The 19,974-nt window shown below is 41.0% G+C and overlaps 1 protein-coding gene across 4 annotated transcripts in view; it reads left to right on the top strand.

Annotated features, from left to right (window-relative positions):
- Positions 1-15,626, top strand: part of lrfn5a (leucine rich repeat and fibronectin type III domain containing 5a) — a 141,593-nt gene extending 125,967 nt beyond the window's left edge. For all 4 annotated transcript variants that reach the window (XM_065966415.1, XM_065966416.1, XM_020648464.3 and 1 more), the window contains 2 exons: positions 11,184-11,457; positions 13,608-15,626. In XM_065966415.1, the coding sequence (XP_065822487.1) occupies positions 11,184-11,457; positions 13,608-14,534 (1,201 nt within the window). In that variant the 3' untranslated portion in view covers positions 14,535-15,626. The remainder of the gene's footprint in view (positions 1-11,183; positions 11,458-13,607) is intronic.
- The last annotated feature ends 4,348 nt before the right edge of the window (positions 15,627-19,974 follow it).

Raw genomic sequence — 19,974 nt, 5'->3', positions numbered from 1 at the left:
CTCAAACTTCCTGTTCCACTTCAGAGTACAAGCTGTGTGCATGCCCGTTAACCATTAGCTCTGCCATCAGGGGCAGCATTAAGCATGGTAAAACAAAGATAAGAAGCTAGCTTTTGCAATGTTTTCTGTCTGTGTTAGAGACTCAGAGCATGGCATGTGCCATCTGCTGTGTAAAGCATATTAGCTTTGAGGTCAAGAGTAATGGGGCAGGAGTTGAACCCCCATTATTCCTCTTCTCTTTGTGCTTAGAAACCAGTTATTCTTAAATGTTCTGATCGTACTGTTGCCTTCAGTACAATGTGATGTTCTGTGAGATAGTCCCATTAGTAATCAACAAAAATTAGCATAGAAAGGTGTGTTAAATAAGAAAGAAAGAAAGCTTGATTATGCTCAGTTACCATTAAGCACACACAAACAATTAATTAAACATGTTTTAAAAGTGCAATGTTAAGGAAAAATGATTCCTTTTGCAGCCTTTGCTGCTTTTTATTTCCCTATTTGACAAAGTTTTCATGTTTCAGGCTTTTTAAATTTAGACCAGCTTGCATAGCGGAAGGCTTTAAGCTAGAAGCACTGAATACCATTATCTGAAATAATTGGACATCCTACACTGAGATAAGCAAGCCCCATATTTGGTCCCATCTCTTTCTTGGCATCACTATTGTTTTTTTTTTTGTTCAAACAGTTGTGTTCTGAGTGTTATGGAGTAATAGACTTCCAGATTCACTGAATTTGTTCCTACATAAACTAACTAGCTGAAAAACCTTTGCTGTTAATGTTGCGGTGTGTGACATCAAGGACAGCTTTCCCCCCATGTTATCAGTCTTTATGCTGAGCTAAGCTAAGCTGCTCTAAAAAAAAAGACAAGAAAGGTATCTTTTCTTATCAAATACTCAAAAAAGTTGCATGAAAAGTCCAGCGACTATTCAACATCACTCTGCTGAAGCATAAAGCGTGCATCTAAATCTTGCATTTTGATTTAAGAAGTTTAAAAGTTTAACCAGGTGCAATGCTGGTAAGTTTCCAGAGGCCTGCACTACAAAGTCAGTTCAACACAACCAGGGTCTCTTTCAGTAACCTGGCTTCCCTAACCCTAAAAAATGAGATCTCACTAAGCAGATAATCAGGCATGGTTAGCACTGCAGTATATGACCAATCACAGACATGATCAAGTCTGCCAACAGCAGACCGTCATAGTCTATAATAGATCAGACTTTAATAACCCCCGTTTTTTTGTCCTTAAAGTAATTTTTTGCACAGATATATGCATGCTGCATGTTTGACAGTTGAAGATGTAATATTTTAGCTGCAGTCTCAAAGGTCACTAATGTAGCACTATGGAGCTAAAGTGAAAGTATAGTATGCTTGACAACTATCATTGGTACAATAACTTCAAGGATCCAGTGTTTTTCAGTCTCTGTTGTGGGATGATATCAGTGAAGCACAAATAAAGAAGTTCTATTCATAGTCTATATTTCATATGTAAAATCATATGTGACACATAACCTTCTCCGAAGCAGGTGAGGTGTTCGGCAGAACACCTTGGTGATGTACTACGGTTATAAATGAACAAGCTTTGTAGTACTAAAAAATTAGTTAACTAAAGAGTTAAGGCTTGTGTACTCAAAGGCAGTTTTTTTGTGATGGCAGCGCCCATTGGCTATTTTTCTCGCTGCGCTCACATCGCTTTCAGCTGATAACAGTTCAACTTTTGGAACACAGTTGTGCTTTTTTCAGTGTCACTGCAGTGACTAATCAAAATCAAGAAGGGCGGGACTTCTGATATCAGCTTTTGTCTACAAAAATGGAGGAGAGAAAACTTATTTTCAAGGAAACAATTTCCAGTTTCACAGCTGCTGCGTATGCCAGGAGAGGATTTAATCACATTGTTTTCATGTTTTCTTTGTATATTCCCTTGAATGCATGGCAATATTAGGCACACAGAGCTTTTTAACACAGCCCTAATGGTCACTGCCAAGGAAAGCAGAAGTTAACTTTTGTATCCTAGCAACAGCGCAAAAAAAAGCTGTTAATAGACGCATGCCTTTAACCCAGAAGTTTCCTCGCTTACCAAAAATTCCTGATGAGCAGTAACCCCAGGTGTCCCTCAGAAATCTCTCTAAAAAAAAAAAAAGGCCACAATGCATGAAAAATAAATTCAGTGTTTTTTTCCCCAAACAGGACAACTTGAACTCCCCTTATGATTTGCAAAAAAACAATATTCTCCGCAGCAACATGAAACTACTAATGAGCTAGCCCAAAGCAGTTGATATCATTTTAAAACATTGGAATTTGTCACACATGACCAGGCTGGGCTTTGCTGCTGGGGCAGCTGCTGAGGGATGACACACAGCTGAGTTATTAGGAAGCCATGGCCCCTTATCGCTGTGCTCCAGCTCGACCTAGAAGCCCTGGTCTTGTGTGTTGGCCTTTTCTAACCCCCCCCCCCTTCTGGAGTAGTGCATGTTTGTGGCCTGTAGGCTTTGTCCAATCCGTAATCAAGTGAAATGGCCTGAAACAAAACAATCTGGTATCATAGTTCACTGTTCTGTGCATGGAGGCAATCATTTGTCTTGAGTCAAAAAGATGAGAGGGACTAATGGGGATCACATTGTCCAACTGGCTTTGTCCCGGCTGGAGTGAGAAAAGCTTAAGTTGATTAACAGACACACGAGCACACACACATCTCTGCACAGACACACACCATGCACACACTGAGGGTTGACCAGCTTGTAGTGCTGTATCAGTGATGGATGTTGGCAGACAGCCAGACTCAGTTACAGCCACTGGGAAGAGGAGGCTGCCATGGGAGGAGAAGATTACTATAATGGAACTCACACACATATACTGCAGACTCATATAGACATGTACACAAATGCAGACTCAGAGGTGCACGCACATAGACACTGGCTTTTGTGTGGTAAAAGTGTAATGAAACCCTTAAAGACATGCACACACACACACACACACACACACACACACACACACACCCACACACACACACACACACACACACACACCCACACACACACACACCCACACACACACACACACACACACACACACACACACACACACACACACACACACACACACACACACACAGGCTGAGGGCTTGGCAGAGCAGAGTAGATAGATTAGTGTAATAGTCTCGGCCAAGGCAATCATCTGCCCACTGTAGGGCTTCAAATACTGGCAGCAAGATCCAGCTCAGACACAAAGAAATTAGCCACAATGAATGAGTCAGTTTGGATGAGTTCATGATGCTAACGGCTCACACAGTCAAGAAATAATTGTATGCAACACTAGGAAAAGAATCCGCTCATTTGCAGAGAAAATGTATTTTGTGAACTCAGCATGAAGCACAACTAGGTGCCCCCCCCCCCCCCCCCCCCCCCCCCAACATTAAACACATGATCTATACCTCTGGTGTATCTATGAATTATAAATGATAACATCTTGGCTTACATGTTGACGATGAAAAACAAGCTATGCAACATGAGTTCCATTGGCTTGAGTGGATGGATCTAGTTTAAATACACTAGTGTCCAGGAGGAGTCATCTTGAAGGCAAAGGTTTCTGCAGTGGGGCAAAGAGAAAATGTAATATTGACTTGTGTAAATGGGTGAGCAGCAAACAAACAAACAAACAAACAATTTAATCCCGAAGGTGAAACATGGAATTTGTTGTTTATAATGCCAGTATATTTAAAGCATACAGCTATCTTTCTAAGTTGTTCATCATGACTGAATTAAACCGACGGTGTCAACAACACTTTGATTTAGCACCCGTTTAGTAAGACTTCAATCTGAGGCTTTAGTACTAAATTTACATTATATGAAAAATTATGTTTTGAATTATCATCTCAATAAATATTAAGTTAACTTTCCATGACCTTCTGAGAAAGTTTCCTTTTCCCATGTGTTAAGAGTGCCTTTATAGTTTCAAAGATTCTCCCTCATTCTTAAGAGAGACGCAACATTAAATAGAACACTGCGTTGGCAGAAATATGCTTTGTTGACGTTTGGGAGATAAAAGGTTTTCACGGCAGTAGATTATCTGTTGAAACCACTCAGTCGTTACCTTCATATTGTATTTTTTTTATCATATGGTATCAGTATAATATTATCGGGGGAGTCAGTCTTTGCTGCAGAGGCTGTGCAGAGCTGTCAGCCAGTCATTTGTCAAGGCCCTGCTGCTGCACTCAAACACAGGTCCTTATATAACCTTTTATTACCAACAATACAATCATTATTTTACTGTAAAAGAGGCACTTATTTTTTACTTTGAATTTTAATGAGTGATTTTTTTTTTTTTGCTTGAAAGAGGACATGTTCTATTTTTGGGGGGAAATTAAAGCAATCACATTGGTTTTAATTAATTTTCAAATTTTCATATTTTTTTCTTGGTCTGTGGATTGGAGTTGTTTTAGCACTTACATAAAAAAAGATATATAAGAATCTATGAAGGAGAGCTGTGCGTGCAAGAGGGTTTCATCACTTTAAAGGAGGGTGTGAGGAGGAAAATGGCGGCAGCTGGCAGGACAGGTGTAGTTGGAGCTCTTTTGGTATATGTGTTGCTAACAAGTATATTGAAGCCTATTGACACCGGGCTATTTTTAAAAGATCACAAATATTTCAGCGATGCTAAAAAGCCAATCCATGCCACTGATCTGAAAAGCCTCCACACAAGTCAAGTAAACAAACATTTCGGCTTCGGGAGACGCGTCATAGCCATGACGTTTGTTTACCCGTCTCTCTACAACCGGGTAACAAAACCCGCCAGGACTGTGTCCAAACAACAACAAAGCCACACGCTGATTATTGCCATCTGCCTCTTACTATCTGGAGACATTCATCAGTGTCCCGGCCCGCTAAACCAACCTGCAGAAGATGGTACCTGCAGCGCTTTCACAACTAGGAGGAGTAACAGCACCTTCTACCTGAGTGCCATGGGGGGCCTGCAGTCTGCCAGGAACGTGGCGTCCAGCGTTGCGGGGATCTCGGTGAGCGGGGATGACGGTGTGTGTCCGTGGATCGTACCAGGTGTGCTGGCGTCTGCACCAGCGGGGCAGCCGGTGCTCTGCCCGGGAGCGTCGCAAGGACGGCGTTTCCCCGTGTTTCTACCTCGGCAACAAAGATCACGGGGGCTGTCTGGCAAGGAGGAAGAGGGAGAGCCACGATCGCTGAAACGGTGTACATCCTCGCTAATCCCCGGGGAGGTCGCACAGCAGCAAATCCACCACACGGACGACTCCCAGGTCTTCCCCGACAAGGCTCAAAGAATCTCCTCGTCAAGGGTGATCATTGCCCAGTCCCCAGGCAACACACAACCAGTCGATCTCAAACCAACAAACTCCATTCTTCCTGTCAACACTCTCTACGGTGGTCCAGGTAAGCGTGGACCAATCAAAAATCCTCTCAGAAAAGGAGTCAGCGCTACTCAACGGAAAGCCGCAGGATTAAATCCAGCAATTAAAAAATTGCGAAAATTCAACCTTGACAATGAACAGTGAACAATGCCAAAGTGCTGTGGGACCCTCAAGTTAAACCCAGTGGTCTGCTGGGGGGGGTCACTTGAATATCCGCAGTTTTGTTCCCAAAAGTGATGAGATAAAACATATTCTAACGGACTCTAACTTGGACTTTTTATGTTTGTCAGAAACTTGGCTGAATAAAAACTCCCCATCCTCAGCCCTACATATTCCTAATGCTTTTAGGAAAGATAGAGCTGTTGGCAGAGGTGGGGGGTTACTTTTATACATCAAAGACCATATATCATGTAAAGAGGTTCATTGTTCAGTTGAGAATGAGCTTGAGCATATTTGTCTTAATATTAGCCTATCACCACAGATGTCTTTCATTTTCATTGGAGTGTATAGACCTCCATCTGCAAAAGCTATTTTCTTTGACAAATTTGAAACTGTGCTAAGGGAATGCAGCTCAGGGCAGGAAATACTAATAATGGGTGACTTCAATGTTAATTGGGAGGACAAAGGCACTAATAAGGCACTGCAACGGGTCTCAAATAAATTTGATCTCACACAACTAATTAAAGGGCCCACTAGAATAACCTCATCCTCAAAAACTCAAACTGACTTGATATTCACCAACAAACCTGAAAGGGTGACAAAATCCTTCAATATGGTCACTGGTCTGTCTGACCATAACCTTACTCTTATAGCCAGAAAGCTCACTAAATCTCGCTCCCACTTGAAACCCAACACCAAATCTAGCCAATTAAGAATACCTATCCTGATATTGATGAATTTGAAAACATTAACTGGAACCAAATCATAGCTGGTGTAGATGTTGATACTGACACAAATGTCCTCGTGTCCACAATCCAAAACATAACAAAATGATTCCTTAAGAAAGGCAAATCTAAAGGGAATAATAGATACACCCTCCCCTGGATTTCTAGTGATATAAGGAAATTAATGAAGGAGAGAGATAATGCTCTGAAGCACTCTCTTAAGTCCAAGTCATTGACTGACAGGCATATATTTGTGTCCTTTAGAAACAGAGTAACAAAGGAAATCAGAGCAGCTAAATCTAACTTCTTTGTTAATCTTATACATGACGCTAAGGGAAATCATAAACAAATCTGGGACTGTCTGCATAAACTAACAGGGGAAGGAAATAATATAGTAACAAAGCAGCTGGAGATCAAAGACAATGGAACCCTGTATAAGGGACCAGCAGAAATAGTGACTGTTTTTAATAGCCATTTTGTCAATTCTGTGAGGCTGACTATACATAGTTCTCAAAGTGGTCCACTATACTCACCACCAATTGATATTACACAGCCAGTTTTAACTCTGACAGAGATTTCTGAATCCAAAGTTAAGTCTATAATTACTTCTATTAACAATTCCAGATCAAAAGACATATTTGGATTGGATTCTATGTTTTTAAAGAAACATGCTGCCTCTTTCACAGGGCCAGTAACTAAAATCATTAACACCTCTTTTAAGGAGGGAAAATTCCCAAAGGACTGGAAGTCAGCCATTGTTGTTCCAGTCTATAAATCTGGGAATACAACTGATATGAATAACTATAGGCCGATTAGTATTTTACCCGTCATGTCTAAGATCTCTGAAAAATGTGTGGCTGAGCAATTGACTGAGCATCTTAACAGTAGTCCTTTTACACTACACCCCATGCAATTCGGCTTTAGAGCCAATCACTCCACCGAGACAGCAAATTGTTTGTTTGTGGAAAACATCAAATCAAAAATGGACAAATGAGGCATAGTTGGAGCAATTTTCTTAGATCTTAAAAAAGCTTTCAACACTGTCAATCATCAAATACTCATTCACAAAATGTGTTATTTTAATTTCTCAACCAATTGACTGGATGAGATCATATCTGTCAAATAGAGTTCAGTGTGTAAGGGTTAGTGGTGAGACATCACCACCCCTGAGGAATGAACTGGGTGTACCCCAGGGATCTATCCTGGGCCCTATTCTGTTCAGCCTTTATATAAATGACCTGCCATCAGTCTGCACTGGATGTGAGGTTCAGATGTATGCTGATGATACAGTAATGTATGTTCATGCAAAAACCAAAGCCCAAGCTGCTGCCAAACTCAGAGACACAATGGTACATGTACATAAATGGCTTGCTCACTCAAAGTTGTATCTCAATGTAAAAAAGACAGTCTGTATATTTTTTTAGCAAGACTAACACTGTATCTCACCGTGAACCCAAGGTCTATGTGTCTGGGGAGGTCATTCAAACAGTTACACATTTTAAATATCTAGGTATTATCCTTGACACTATTCTATCCTTCAAAAACCAGGTGAGCAATGCAAATAACCAAATACAACCTAGCCAACTAAGAGGGGACTGTGTAGTCCCTCTTAGGTCCAGCTCCTTTGGTCAATTATGTTTCTCTGTGAGAGCCTCTAAATTATGGAACCAATTGGAGATTGCCAGTGGAGATTAGAAATTGCACCTCCCACCATACATTCACCCACCGTCTTAAGGACTGGCTTTTAAGCAATCAAAAATGTGAACACCTTTTATAGTATTTAATCTGAGTGCATGTTTGTGTGTTGCTGTGTATTGTTGTAGCTGTGCTGTCAAACCCATGGTGGTTTTTATGAATGGTTGTATGGTTATATATTTTATTACTGTTTTATTACTGTTGTTATCTGTTGCTGTGTGTATTCTTTAACATGTTTTAATTGTTTAGCCAACCTGTGCCTAACTTAACATCTTGCCAAAGGACTACAGTTGAAAATTATCCTGCTGGCTAACACTGGCACATTTACAGAAATGTTGATTAATGTGCACTGTCTTTTAAATAAATAAATGAAATTAAATGAAATTTATTTGTGATTTTTCACACTTAAATATAATAGAAATCAAGTATATTCTCTGAAAGTAACTCTGAGCCATGACTGTCTACAATGGGTGTATCACCTGAGTCCCACTGTCTGTGATGTTTTCAGAGTTTTCAGAGTCCTATCTTCACTTTGTTTACATCGCCAGGACGGCCGATGACTCCTCCCCTCATGTATAAAATTTGTTTAATTGAGGGACTAGAGAAAAGAAGAATAACATACTGTACTCACTGCTTAACTGTGTTTCTAGATCACGCTCATTTCAGGTAAATTTACATGCAGTGTACAGATACGAGCATAATAAATAGCTAATAATAATAATAATAGCATTAGCATGCTAACACAACAATGCAGCATGAGTTGTTTTGGTTTCATGCTGGTGCTCAAGGGCGACTTCTACTGGCTCAAAAAATTGCATATAAAGCCTTTAATGTGTGATTATGTGTCTGTGCATGTGCTTGTACCATCTGCAAATGTGTGTGCACCTCTGGTGTTTTAGCTCTTTCTCTCATACTGTGTCTGTTGAATATTATAACTGTGTACTTATATAAAAGCATAGGCCTTATAGACATCTAATATTAATGAGCTAATAAACAGCTGTGTGTGTGTGTCTGAGAGTGTGACCGTGTTTAAGCCTGCAAGAAAAAATAATAATAATAAGATGATCTCAGAATGTGCAGGCCAACCAGTTACAAAACAAACACATTATTATCAGCTGAGATTTACATGCCTTAGTGGCTAATGTGACACAAAATCACACATGTACATTCATTCCCACAAATGAAGCCCAAAGCCCAAGCAATAAAAGGGGAATTAATCTCTGTTCGTGTATATATGCATAAACAAATGTAGCTGCTTGTATCTGAGCGTGTAGGTGGCAGTGACACTCGCTCCTATCATTCACCTACACTCTTCAATGTCACTCTGTGTGTGTGTGTGTGTGTGTGTGTGTGTGTGTGTGTGTGTGTGTGTATGTGTGTGTGTGTGTGTGTGTGTGTGTGTGTGTGTGGTTCTGTTTGTGTGTGTTTGGGAGGGAAGGACTTTGGTGATAAAATCATCAAGAGAAGCAAAGGGGAGAACAGTCATGGTCAGCCAACATTCAGACGGTCCTATTAGTATTCATAGGGTCATACAGATGCTCCCCCACACACACACACACACTCTTGAAAGCCTTGTGCTGTTATTCCACAGAGAGCAGGCTAATGACCCAGCTCTGCATTCACTCCCTTGCTCTGAAGACCAACCATTAAACCGTAACATACCTCCTAACCTTCACTTAACTTGAACTCTAAACTAGATGCTCCACCTGGCCTAAAAAGCCCTTTGCTCCTCTCCGTGCGCATAACACCACGAGACGCTCTCTTTACTTTTAATGAGGAATTTCATTAGCATTTTAATGAGAAAATCCTGGAAAGCTGACAAGCCCTTAAAGGGAAACTGAAGGACAAGTGTGCATAGTTTAGTCAGTGTGACAAGTGTCCAGTGAAGAATTACCAACTTCAAATCAAACCGGAAAACAACCTTTCTATTTGTTTAGTTTATTATCTTGATTTGACTGAAAGCCTTGTGTGTGGAATATTTGCATACCGAGGAGCAGCATCTGCATTAAAACAACCATGCAGTAAAAAATAATTTAATTGGTCTCCTGTACTGCTGATGTCTTCTGTTTTTTTTTTTGTATGTCTAGGATTCAGCACCAAGCTATACACCATGGAGCTGAGTGTATTGATTATTTCACATTTTCATTCTCCCAACCCTGTGAAGCATTTTATTTTTAGTTCTTCATCGTATCTAGGTCAGGATTTAACTTATATCATTTGAACAATGTACTATGTTTTTTTTCCATCCTTCTCTGGAGGATGGTTTTATAGTCCTTTAGAAACTAAGCAGAGGGACCTTTTGTTTTAATGTGGGCTGTAAATTGTAATAGGACTGAACTTTTATAGGGCCATTTCTAATGTTAAATTATTGGACATAAAACATATACAGAAAACATAGGAGGATTTTAGTGTAACCCCTGTAAAACTTATAGACAAAGGATCCATAGATATATAATAGAGTTGTTTCTAGCATCAATTATTGTATTTATTTTTATTGCAAAAGTTGGTAAACATGACTGTAAAAGTCATTGCTTGAAGGTGTGCACCCAAAGACATTTCTATAGTAGGATGTGTCTTTAAGCCTCTTTTAGCTCCCGTTTGGTATTACAGCAGCTGTTTGCAGAAAGATAAAAGCTCCATATTTAACCAGTTTGTTACCTGTTGTTGAACACACTGAAACTATGAGCTAAGAGGACACCAGAACAGATCTTAAAAAGGGGTTGTTGTTGTTGTTGTTACTGGACTTACATTCATAAAGACACTTTTCTAAATGACGGCTAATGCTGCTAACTGGATGTGCAAGTACATGGTTTGCCAGCATGGTCATTATATGACCAAAACGTTTTTTGTAAATAATTTTCTATGTTTTTTTTTTGCCACATCCAAAATGGCTGAATATTCATTACGTAGGTTTAACATTTTAAAAGGGCAAATTAGAATAAGTGAGAAACTATGTTAATGTTTAACTGTTGATAGACTATTATAGGAAGTAAAAACTCTTTGTCCATAAGTCAATGCTTAAGGAATATCAGTATTTTAGCTGGAAAAGAGCAAAATGTTATTATTCTTGACAAATACAGGAAGTTGATACCTTATGTCAACATGCTCAATTGACACTTTTCGTTTTCAAAGTAATATCTAGTCGTAATTTTTTGATGCTGTTAAAAAATAAACATTTCCTTTCCTCTCTCTCTCTCTCTCTCTGTCTGTCTGCCCTCAATCTTTTACCACAGGATGATTCCCCCATCCAGCAAGAACTTCCTGGTCAACAACCTGGCAGCAGGGACCCAGTACGACCTCTGTGTGCTGGCCATCTACGATGATGTCGTCACCTCTCTGACAGCCACACGTGTGGTCGGCTGTGTGCAGTTCAGCACCGAGTCAGAGTACATGAGGTGTCATTTCATGCAGTCTCAGTTCCTCGGTGGGACAATGATCATCATCATCGGAGGGATAATAGTGGCCTCTGTGCTCGTTTTCATCATCATCCTGATGATACGGTACAAGGTGGGTCTCTGTCTGTCTCATTTAATCCACTCCGGCCATAAAGGAAAAAGAATAAAAGGAAAGAGCTTTTCATTATGGCAGAAGATTGACATTATTCACATGGTGGCTGTATGCCAGTCTGGTCTCATTCTGATGAACTGAATTACAGTCAATCAACGTTTTTGCCCATTTACAATTCAGTTCATCTCAGCTTCCAACCAAATCCTATCCTGTCTTTACAGTTCTACATTACCATGTCTCATTGACGGCTGTGAAAGCCCATTCCTAGTAAGAAAAGTGTTCAAATTAAAATTGCTCAAGGTAAATTACATTTAAAACGTTTCATTCTTAGACAATATTCAAAAATATATTTTTCAATCGAATACATCTTTATTAATTTTACAATGTTTAAAGTAACAATGTGCCACTTTTTGATCCAGTAGATGTCGCCCCTTGATCACAAGCATTAAATCAAAACAGTGTGGCAACACCTGCGCCACTCTGAGTCTTCCTATACCCGCAACCCCACTCCCCTCACCCTTACACAAAGGAGTTATCAAATAGGAACGCACATTAATTAAGCACTAAGCGCTAAGCACAAGCGGTGGACAAAAAGTGCCTCATCTCAAGCTGCAGTGTTGTGTTAGCATGCTAATGCTAGCTCACTTTACTTAGCTCTTAGCTGCACATTGCATGTTAATATACACGGAATGACCGTGATCTAAAAACTCTAACGTGATGTTCAAATAAGCAGAGAGTACAGTATGTTATTCTTCTTTTCTCTAGTCGCTCACTTAAACAGCTTTTATACGCAAGATGATGAGCCGGCCGGCCGTCCCGTCCATGTAAACACGATGTAAACACGGCTCAGACAACATCACAGACAGCAGGACTCACGCGTCACTCATTGTGGACAGTCACCACTCAGAGAGATCTTTACAGAGGATATATTTATGTGTAAAATGTTGCACATTCTGCCTTTGCAGAGCCTTCTGTTTCTCCTGATTTAATACATCAGGGCCCATATTCACAAGCATTCTGAGAATCCTCTCAGAGAGGTCCTAACTTAGCTTAACAATTCCTAGCAAGCAGTCTTAGCCTAGGAGTGATTTATGAACATTCTCAGAGCAACTCTGAGTGAGGAAGAGGCAGAAACTTTAATCTTAGTGAGGAGGCGTGGTCGACCCCATTGCTAGGCATAACACATTATTTCAGATGCTGTGATTGGTTAATCCAAAAAAACATGGAGATAAAGAGTCAAACATAGAATCTAGTCAGACATTGTGTAATTATGAACACTTTGAAATGATCATCTGTGTGATAAAAAGACGTTCTTTAAAAGTATATAGCCTACAAGATGTTTGAAATCACATGCTCACTTGTGCAGCAGCTTCATCACATGCTGATAGTTAGGTTACATCAGCAAGTAAAGAGTCTTAATGAGTGATTGGATGTACCTGTGGAGGTCACCACATGTAGAGAAACTCAACATGTCTCACTTTGTACTGAATAAAGTCAGAGATGGATTGAAATGTCTGCACAAATATTTTTTGTCTGTTCTGCCCAACTATGAGTCAAAAATATTCTTCATGTAGTGTTTGGAGAACATTTCTCCATTTCCTCCTCATCCTGTTAAAAGTCCTCCTCACTACTCCTCTAGTCCTAACTTTGAGGGGTTAATTCTTAGAAAATGTCCTGATTCTAAGAATTCTGTCACTAGGAGCAACTCTTATTACTTAGGAGGATTTTTGAATACGGCCCCAGATATTTTAGGTACATTTAAGAATTCCTTGGCAACAAATATATCCTAAATGTAAAAACCATATGACTATTATTCACTCTGATCAGGTATTGATATCACTACAATCTCTATTTTCGGTGTTTTTTGCCAACTTTTCTATTTAAATAAATGTGACGTGAAAAATAAAGTATCTTAACAGTGAAGTGTAGATTAAATCAAACACTAAAAGGTTGACATTGTTTGTCATATAAAAACATATTTTTGACAGAATAAGAATTGGATTATATATATAAAACTGACAGCAAATGCCATTAAAAAAATATGGTTATATATTGTGTCATTTTGTCCAGCCCTTTATTAAATAGTTCTTGTTTAAAATGTAAATAACACATAACATTAACACCACATTACTTTCGTGTTTTTTCTTCAGGTGTGTAATCCTGGTGAGGGAGGGAAAGGCGTTTCTCTGTCTATGACCAATGTTCACTCACAGACCAATGGCTCGCAGTCACAGGGATGCACGGTGACTCCCAGCGCCTCTAAACACGGCTCAATCGGATTAGACGACCTCTCAGTAGGCTCAAAGAAAAGGAGCGAAGCAGGAGGGGGAAAGGATACAGTGATTCAGTCCTCTGACTCTTCCCTGCCTGACTGCTCCACAGCTACGTCCCTTCTCAGCCAGCCCTGGGCCGCCAAAAGCCCAACCGCTGGAAGCGGGGAGCGGGAGAAGGGGGGTGAAGAGAGAGCTAGCATCTCTTCGCCCACCACAACCAACGGTTCACTATCTAAGCCAAAGCGGAAGCCGGCCCCAAGTAAGCCGGGCTCAGTTTGCTCAAACACCTCGGCGACTCCTGAAAATCTCATCTCCCCTTCCCCTCGCCCACCTTCTTCCACCTCCTCGGCTCTTCTCCCTTCATCGATCCCTCTAGAGAATCTCAACACCAACCGCAATAACTCAACATCTCTCAACCAGACCCCGCCCCCCTTTGCACTGTCCACGTTCTCCAGCCCTCACTCCACCCCGAGCCCGGTCCCCTCCATCCGCTTCAGAGAGACGCCCATCCTGCGCAGGGCTCCTCGCGCTGTCCCCTCCGCCTCCACCTCCGTCAAGTACAAGACTCTCCCGGTGGAAGAGGGAGGGAGGAGCAGGGCGAGGAGGAGGTACTCGCTCAGTGAGGGAGGCAATTCAAAGACTCACTCGCCCCATCAGGGAGCAGGAGGAGTGCCCAAATTAGGCCGTATAATGCGGAACAAAAGGAGCCAATCAATGAGCGGGATGCTGCTCCTGAAAGACGGGGATGCGGACTCAGACAGAGGGCGGTGCGAGTCGGACTGGATTCTAGAAAGCACCGTCTGAACTCAAACGGGTCCGCAACCATCAAACAAACTTTGGTTTAAAATCATCCACTTTTGTATGAGTGTGTGTGTGGGGTTATGTGTGTGACTTTGTGTGTTGGTTTGGATTTGTTTTGAGGTGTGTGAGAAAAGGTTCAAGTGTGTTGGCAGCACTTGAATCTGTGTGCTGTTTAGAATGTGCGTTTTCAGTGTGTGTGTGTGTCTTTTCCTGTTGGAGGCTTTGTTTATAGATGTGTGTGTGTGTGTGTGTGTGTGTGTGTTTCGATGACTGCGTGTTCCTGAGTGAAAGAGAGTGAACTTTTTTTTTCATTTTTTATCATTTTCATAACTTTTCTCCAAACTCTTCTGTTCCATTTACAGATTTTTTCACTTTGGCAGTTTCCTATCTGTTTTCACTGGATCATTCAGCGAGCGGCTGACTCGCCTTGTCTCGTAGCGTCTTCAAGTTGTCTCATTGATTCCACTTATAGCACAAAAAGAAAACAAGACAATGGGTTTGCCACGTCATTTCCAGGATCACTGTCACCTTATCTGAAACTACCACAAAAAGGGAATTATTACAGGAAATAAAAAAAGACAAATAAAAAAAACTGTAAAAGAACACCATTCTTACATTCACACGCCCATAGGAAGTGTGTATCAATACGGTGGCAAGAAAACAGCAGTCGGTGCCTTCTTTTGCACTAACAGACCCTCTGACAGATGAAGAAACCAGACTGAGGATTCCATACAACCACGAGCGGGGGATTGGGATGGAGGGGCCAAACAAAGAGGAAGAGAGATTTCACTAATAGCCTTTCTTACCTACTGAGGAGTACATATGTTTCCTGACATGTAGACCAACACAAACTGAGACAAAAAGTAACAAAACAGGTGAAGACTTTAACAGACCTCGTATGAAATTGATATTTTTTAAAGGGAAGAATGAAAAAAAAAAAAGAAGATTAAAAAAAAAAAAACCCTGTGAGCTTTTCACTGACATTGGTATACTGCAGCCTGTGTTCATCACAAGCTCCTGGAAAGCTTCTGTACAGAAAAGACAACATGTACTGTGTTGTTATGTTGTGTAAAATAAAAAGGGATAAAATGAAAACTGGAATTGTGAAAGTGTGTTTCATGTGCATATTATGTTGAAAATGTAATCCTATAAGGAAGTTGTGTTCATGTTTGCAGGCCAAACAAAATGTTAAATGTTTTTTTTTTCCACACTTCATTCATCTTTTTTGTAATTCAGTACACAAATTTTGATCTAAAAAAAAAAACTTAAACCGATATACAAACACACACTTGTCTGAATGTTAATTAAGAGAAAATTATCTCGTTCCAAACCTCCCACTTTCCCCCAATTACAAACAATTCTAAAAGAGGGCTCCCATGAGGCCTTGTCAGTTTGCAAGTAAATACAGCTCATGGGATATGATGTTGTTTATTTCAAAATTATGAGATATTGCAATGTAGAACAGTGTAAGAAAAAAACAAACTGGTAACCTTTTTCTTGAGGACAAACTTAAAATAAAATCTTAAAAATAGAAGCCAGATACGATGTGAGCGTGGGGAGGTCTTTGGCTCTCTATTTGCTCTTATACAACACTCTGGTTAAGACACCCACACTCTCTGTAATACAGCGTGAATGACAGCACAGTGTGTGAGCCTGCCTTTAATTCTCCAAACACTCAAAGTGGACATAAGAGTCAACTGCTACATATACTGCTTCATCCATTATAAGCCTGAAGAAGCTTCACCAACTGACAAGGTGCATGAAGAGTGAACCGCTTGAAGAGGTCAAAAAGCTCCAGCAACTAGGGTGCTTGTGGGGCAGTGGTTAGTGTGCGCGGCCCATGTGTGGAGGCTGTGGTCCTCAGAGCGAGCGGCCCGGGTTCAGATCCAGCCTGTGGCTTCCTTCCCGCATGTCGTTCCCCACTCTCTCTCTCCCTGATTTCCAGCTCTATCCACTCTCCATTAAAAAGGCACAAAAGCCCCAAAAAATACATATTTTTAAAAAAGCTCAGCAACACTTGTAGTACGAAGATCAACTTTATTAAGAAATTAGACCGACGCGTTTTCGGCTTGTGGCCTTCATCAGGGTCAGCAAGAGACAGATTACAAACATCATTTAAATAGGGTAGGTACGGAATTAAAAGAGAGGTACAAACATTCAAAAAGGTGAAGACAACCAATCAAATACATCCACATACTGTATATGTATTTCAACGCATGCAAAGGTGGGCTGGTTGGGTTTGTTGGCCATTAGAAGCCTGCACAATTTACAAGTTGTTTATATTAAAATAATTCCAAATGGATACCTTTCAATCAATCAGTTTTGATTTGTACAGGGCCAATGTTATCTCAAGACGCTTTACAAAAAGAGCAGATTCAGACAGTAATCTTTATTATATGATTTAGAATTATGCACATTAATCCAACATGAGCACAGCACTATGCAACATATACTGTAGCATGGTAACAGTGGCAATGAAAAACATCCTCATAACAGGCAGGAGCCTTAAAGCAGAACCACTCATGTTGAAAAGCCATCTGCTGCTCCTGTGTTGGTCGAGCAGAAAGAGAGATACAAGAGAGAAACAAACAGAAAATAACAACAATGAATACAACTGATTTGTGGCTACAATGTCAGTAATAATGGTTAAGTAATAATTCAATTCAATTTAATTCAATTCAATTTATTTTGTATAACGTCAACTTATAACAAGTGTTATCTCAAGACACTTTACAAAAAGCAGGTAAAATACCTTACTCTTTGTTCTGGCAGGCCATCAACCAATGATCTTGAGGAGCCTAAGAGAGCTCAAGAGCTCTCAGGAAAGTAGGTGGTTAGTGACTGAGATTTACAGATAGATACATGCAGTAATATGATGTACTGTATATGCACAGAGAGAGAGAGAGAGAGAGAGAGAGAGAGAGGGAGGAGCTCAAGGTGCCAGTTTCCCCGGTAGTCTAAGCCTATAGCAGCATAACTAAGAGCTGGTCTACACCAGCACTAACTATAAGATTTATCAAAAAGGAAAGTTTTAAGTCTATTCTTAAAAATACAGACTGTGTCTGCCTCCCGGACCCCGGCTGGAAGGCGGTTTCAGAGGAGAGGAGCCCGATAACTGAAGGCTTTATCCCCCATAGTACACTTGGAGACTGTAGGTACCACCAGCAGGCCTGCACTCCGGGACCGCAACGCTCTCGAGGGACAGTACGGCACTAGTAGCTCCTTCAGGTAAGATGGTGCCTGGCCATGTAGAGCTATGTAGGTGAGAAGAAGGATCTTGAATTTTATTCTAGACTATATAGGGAGCCAGTGCAGAGAAGCCAGGACAGGAGTGATGTGGTCCCATTTCCTGGTTCTGGTCAGTACAGGAGCTGCAGCGTTCTGGACCAGTTGAAGAGTCTTTAGAGACTTGCCAGAGCACCCTGACAAAAGAGAGTTACAATAATCCAGTCTGGAGGTAACAAATGCATGAACTAGTTTTTCTGCATCATTTTGCGACAGGATATTCCTGATCTTGGATATACTACGAAGGTGAAAATAGGCTGTTCTTGAAACTTGACTGATGTGAGAGCTAAAAGACATATCTTGATCAAAAAGAACTCCTAGATTCCTAACAGTGGTGCTAGATGCCAGGCTGATGTCACTAAGGACAGTCAAATCACTAGAAAAAGTCTCTCTGAGGTTCTTAGGGCCTAGCACAATAACTTCAGTCTTGTCTGAGTTAAGTAGCAAAACATTTCTGGTCATCCAGGTCCTAACGTCCTTAAGGCACGTTTCTAGCTGACATAACTGACTGGTGCCATCGGGCTTTATTGATACATAAAGCTGAGTATCATCTGCATAACAATGAAACTGTATGGAGTGTTTCCTCATAATATTTCCCAGAGGAAGCATATATAATGTAAAGAGAATTGGTCCAAGCACTGAACCCTGTGGGACTCCATGGCAAACTTTAGTGTGCATAGAGGACTCATTATTAACATGTACAAACTGAGATCGGTCTGATAAGTAGGATTCAAACCAACTGAATCAGCAGTCCCTGTAATTCCAAGCAAATGCTCCAGTCTGTACAACAGGATCCGATGGTCAGTGGTGTCAAAAGCAGCACTAAGATCTAACAAGACGAGCACAGACAGAAGTCCCCTGTCTGAGGCTAAAAGTAGATCGTTTGTAACTCTAACTAGTGCAGTCTCAGTGCTATGGTGGACTCTAAATGCTGACTGAAGCTCCTCAAATAAACTGTTGTCATGGAGAAAGTCACACAGCTGTTTAGCTACCACCTTCTCCAGGATCTTTGAGAAAAAAGGAAGGTTGGGTATAGGCCTGTAGTTAGCCAGAGTTCCTGAGTCCAGAGTAAGCTTTTTAAGTAGAGGTTTTGATTTGGAGAGAGGATGGGTCTGTGAGGAGAGAGGATGCGTCTGTGAGGATAGAGGATGCGTCTGTGATCGCGAGATCTGACAACCGGTGCAAAACTCAAGATGGCAGCCCGCTGCTAGATCTAAAACACAGCTCTTACCACTCTTCTGGCTCAAAACTACTTTTTTCTGCACCCCAAACCCGGATTTACACCATTGAACGACCTGGAGGATCTAGAGGAGTACATTGATGAATGCTTCACCTGACTCTGCATGAACGACACCGATAAAATTCCCAAAATGGACAACAACAATCCCACCGAATCCGACAAAAAACGAAGCCGCCAGTCCGACTCTTTTCTCAACTCTCCCGAAAAACACTGCTGCATTGAGGTCAGTGAGATCCTAATGTCAATCAATAACAGTCTGTCTGGTCTTGACACAAGAATCGCTCTTGTTGAAGTTCTGCACAAAGAATTCCAACACATCCGCGACAGCCTCAAATTCACACAGGCGCAACTTACCACACTCACCAAAGATAACAAATCCCTCCAACACTCTGTCACCTCACTCACAACACAGCTGGAATCAGTCACCAAAGAAAATAAACAAATGAAAGAATCAATCCTCGACCTTCAATCCCGCAGCATGAGAGACAATCTAGTCTTCTCCGGTATACCTGAACAACACAACGACAACCCCTAACAGTTAATACAGGATTTCATGACCACCCATCTGAAAATACCCCCGGACACTGCAAAGGACATTATATTTCACCGTACACACCGCATTGGACCCAAGAACCCTGCAAACAAACGCCCGTGACCCATAATTGCCAAATTTGAGCACTACCAACAAAAACAACAGGTACAACGACACGGCCGAAATCTTAAAGGCACGGACTTTGGCATCAACGATCAATTCCCCCAAGAAATAATGGACAGGCGCAAAACACTACTCCCCATCCGCAAAAAGAACATACAGGAAGGAAAAAAAGCAATATTCTCAGTCGACAAACTTTACATTAATGGACAACTCTACCGTGACATAACAACAACCCCCTGGTTATTTTGAATATCACTCCACTC

This window comes from Labrus bergylta, chromosome 18, assembly GCF_963930695.1.
Source record: "Labrus bergylta chromosome 18, fLabBer1.1, whole genome shotgun sequence".
In the NCBI taxonomy this organism is placed as follows: domain Eukaryota; kingdom Metazoa; phylum Chordata; class Actinopteri; order Labriformes; family Labridae; genus Labrus; species Labrus bergylta.
Note: the sequence above shows the minus strand (reverse complement) of the source record. Positions and strands in the feature narration are given on the sequence as shown.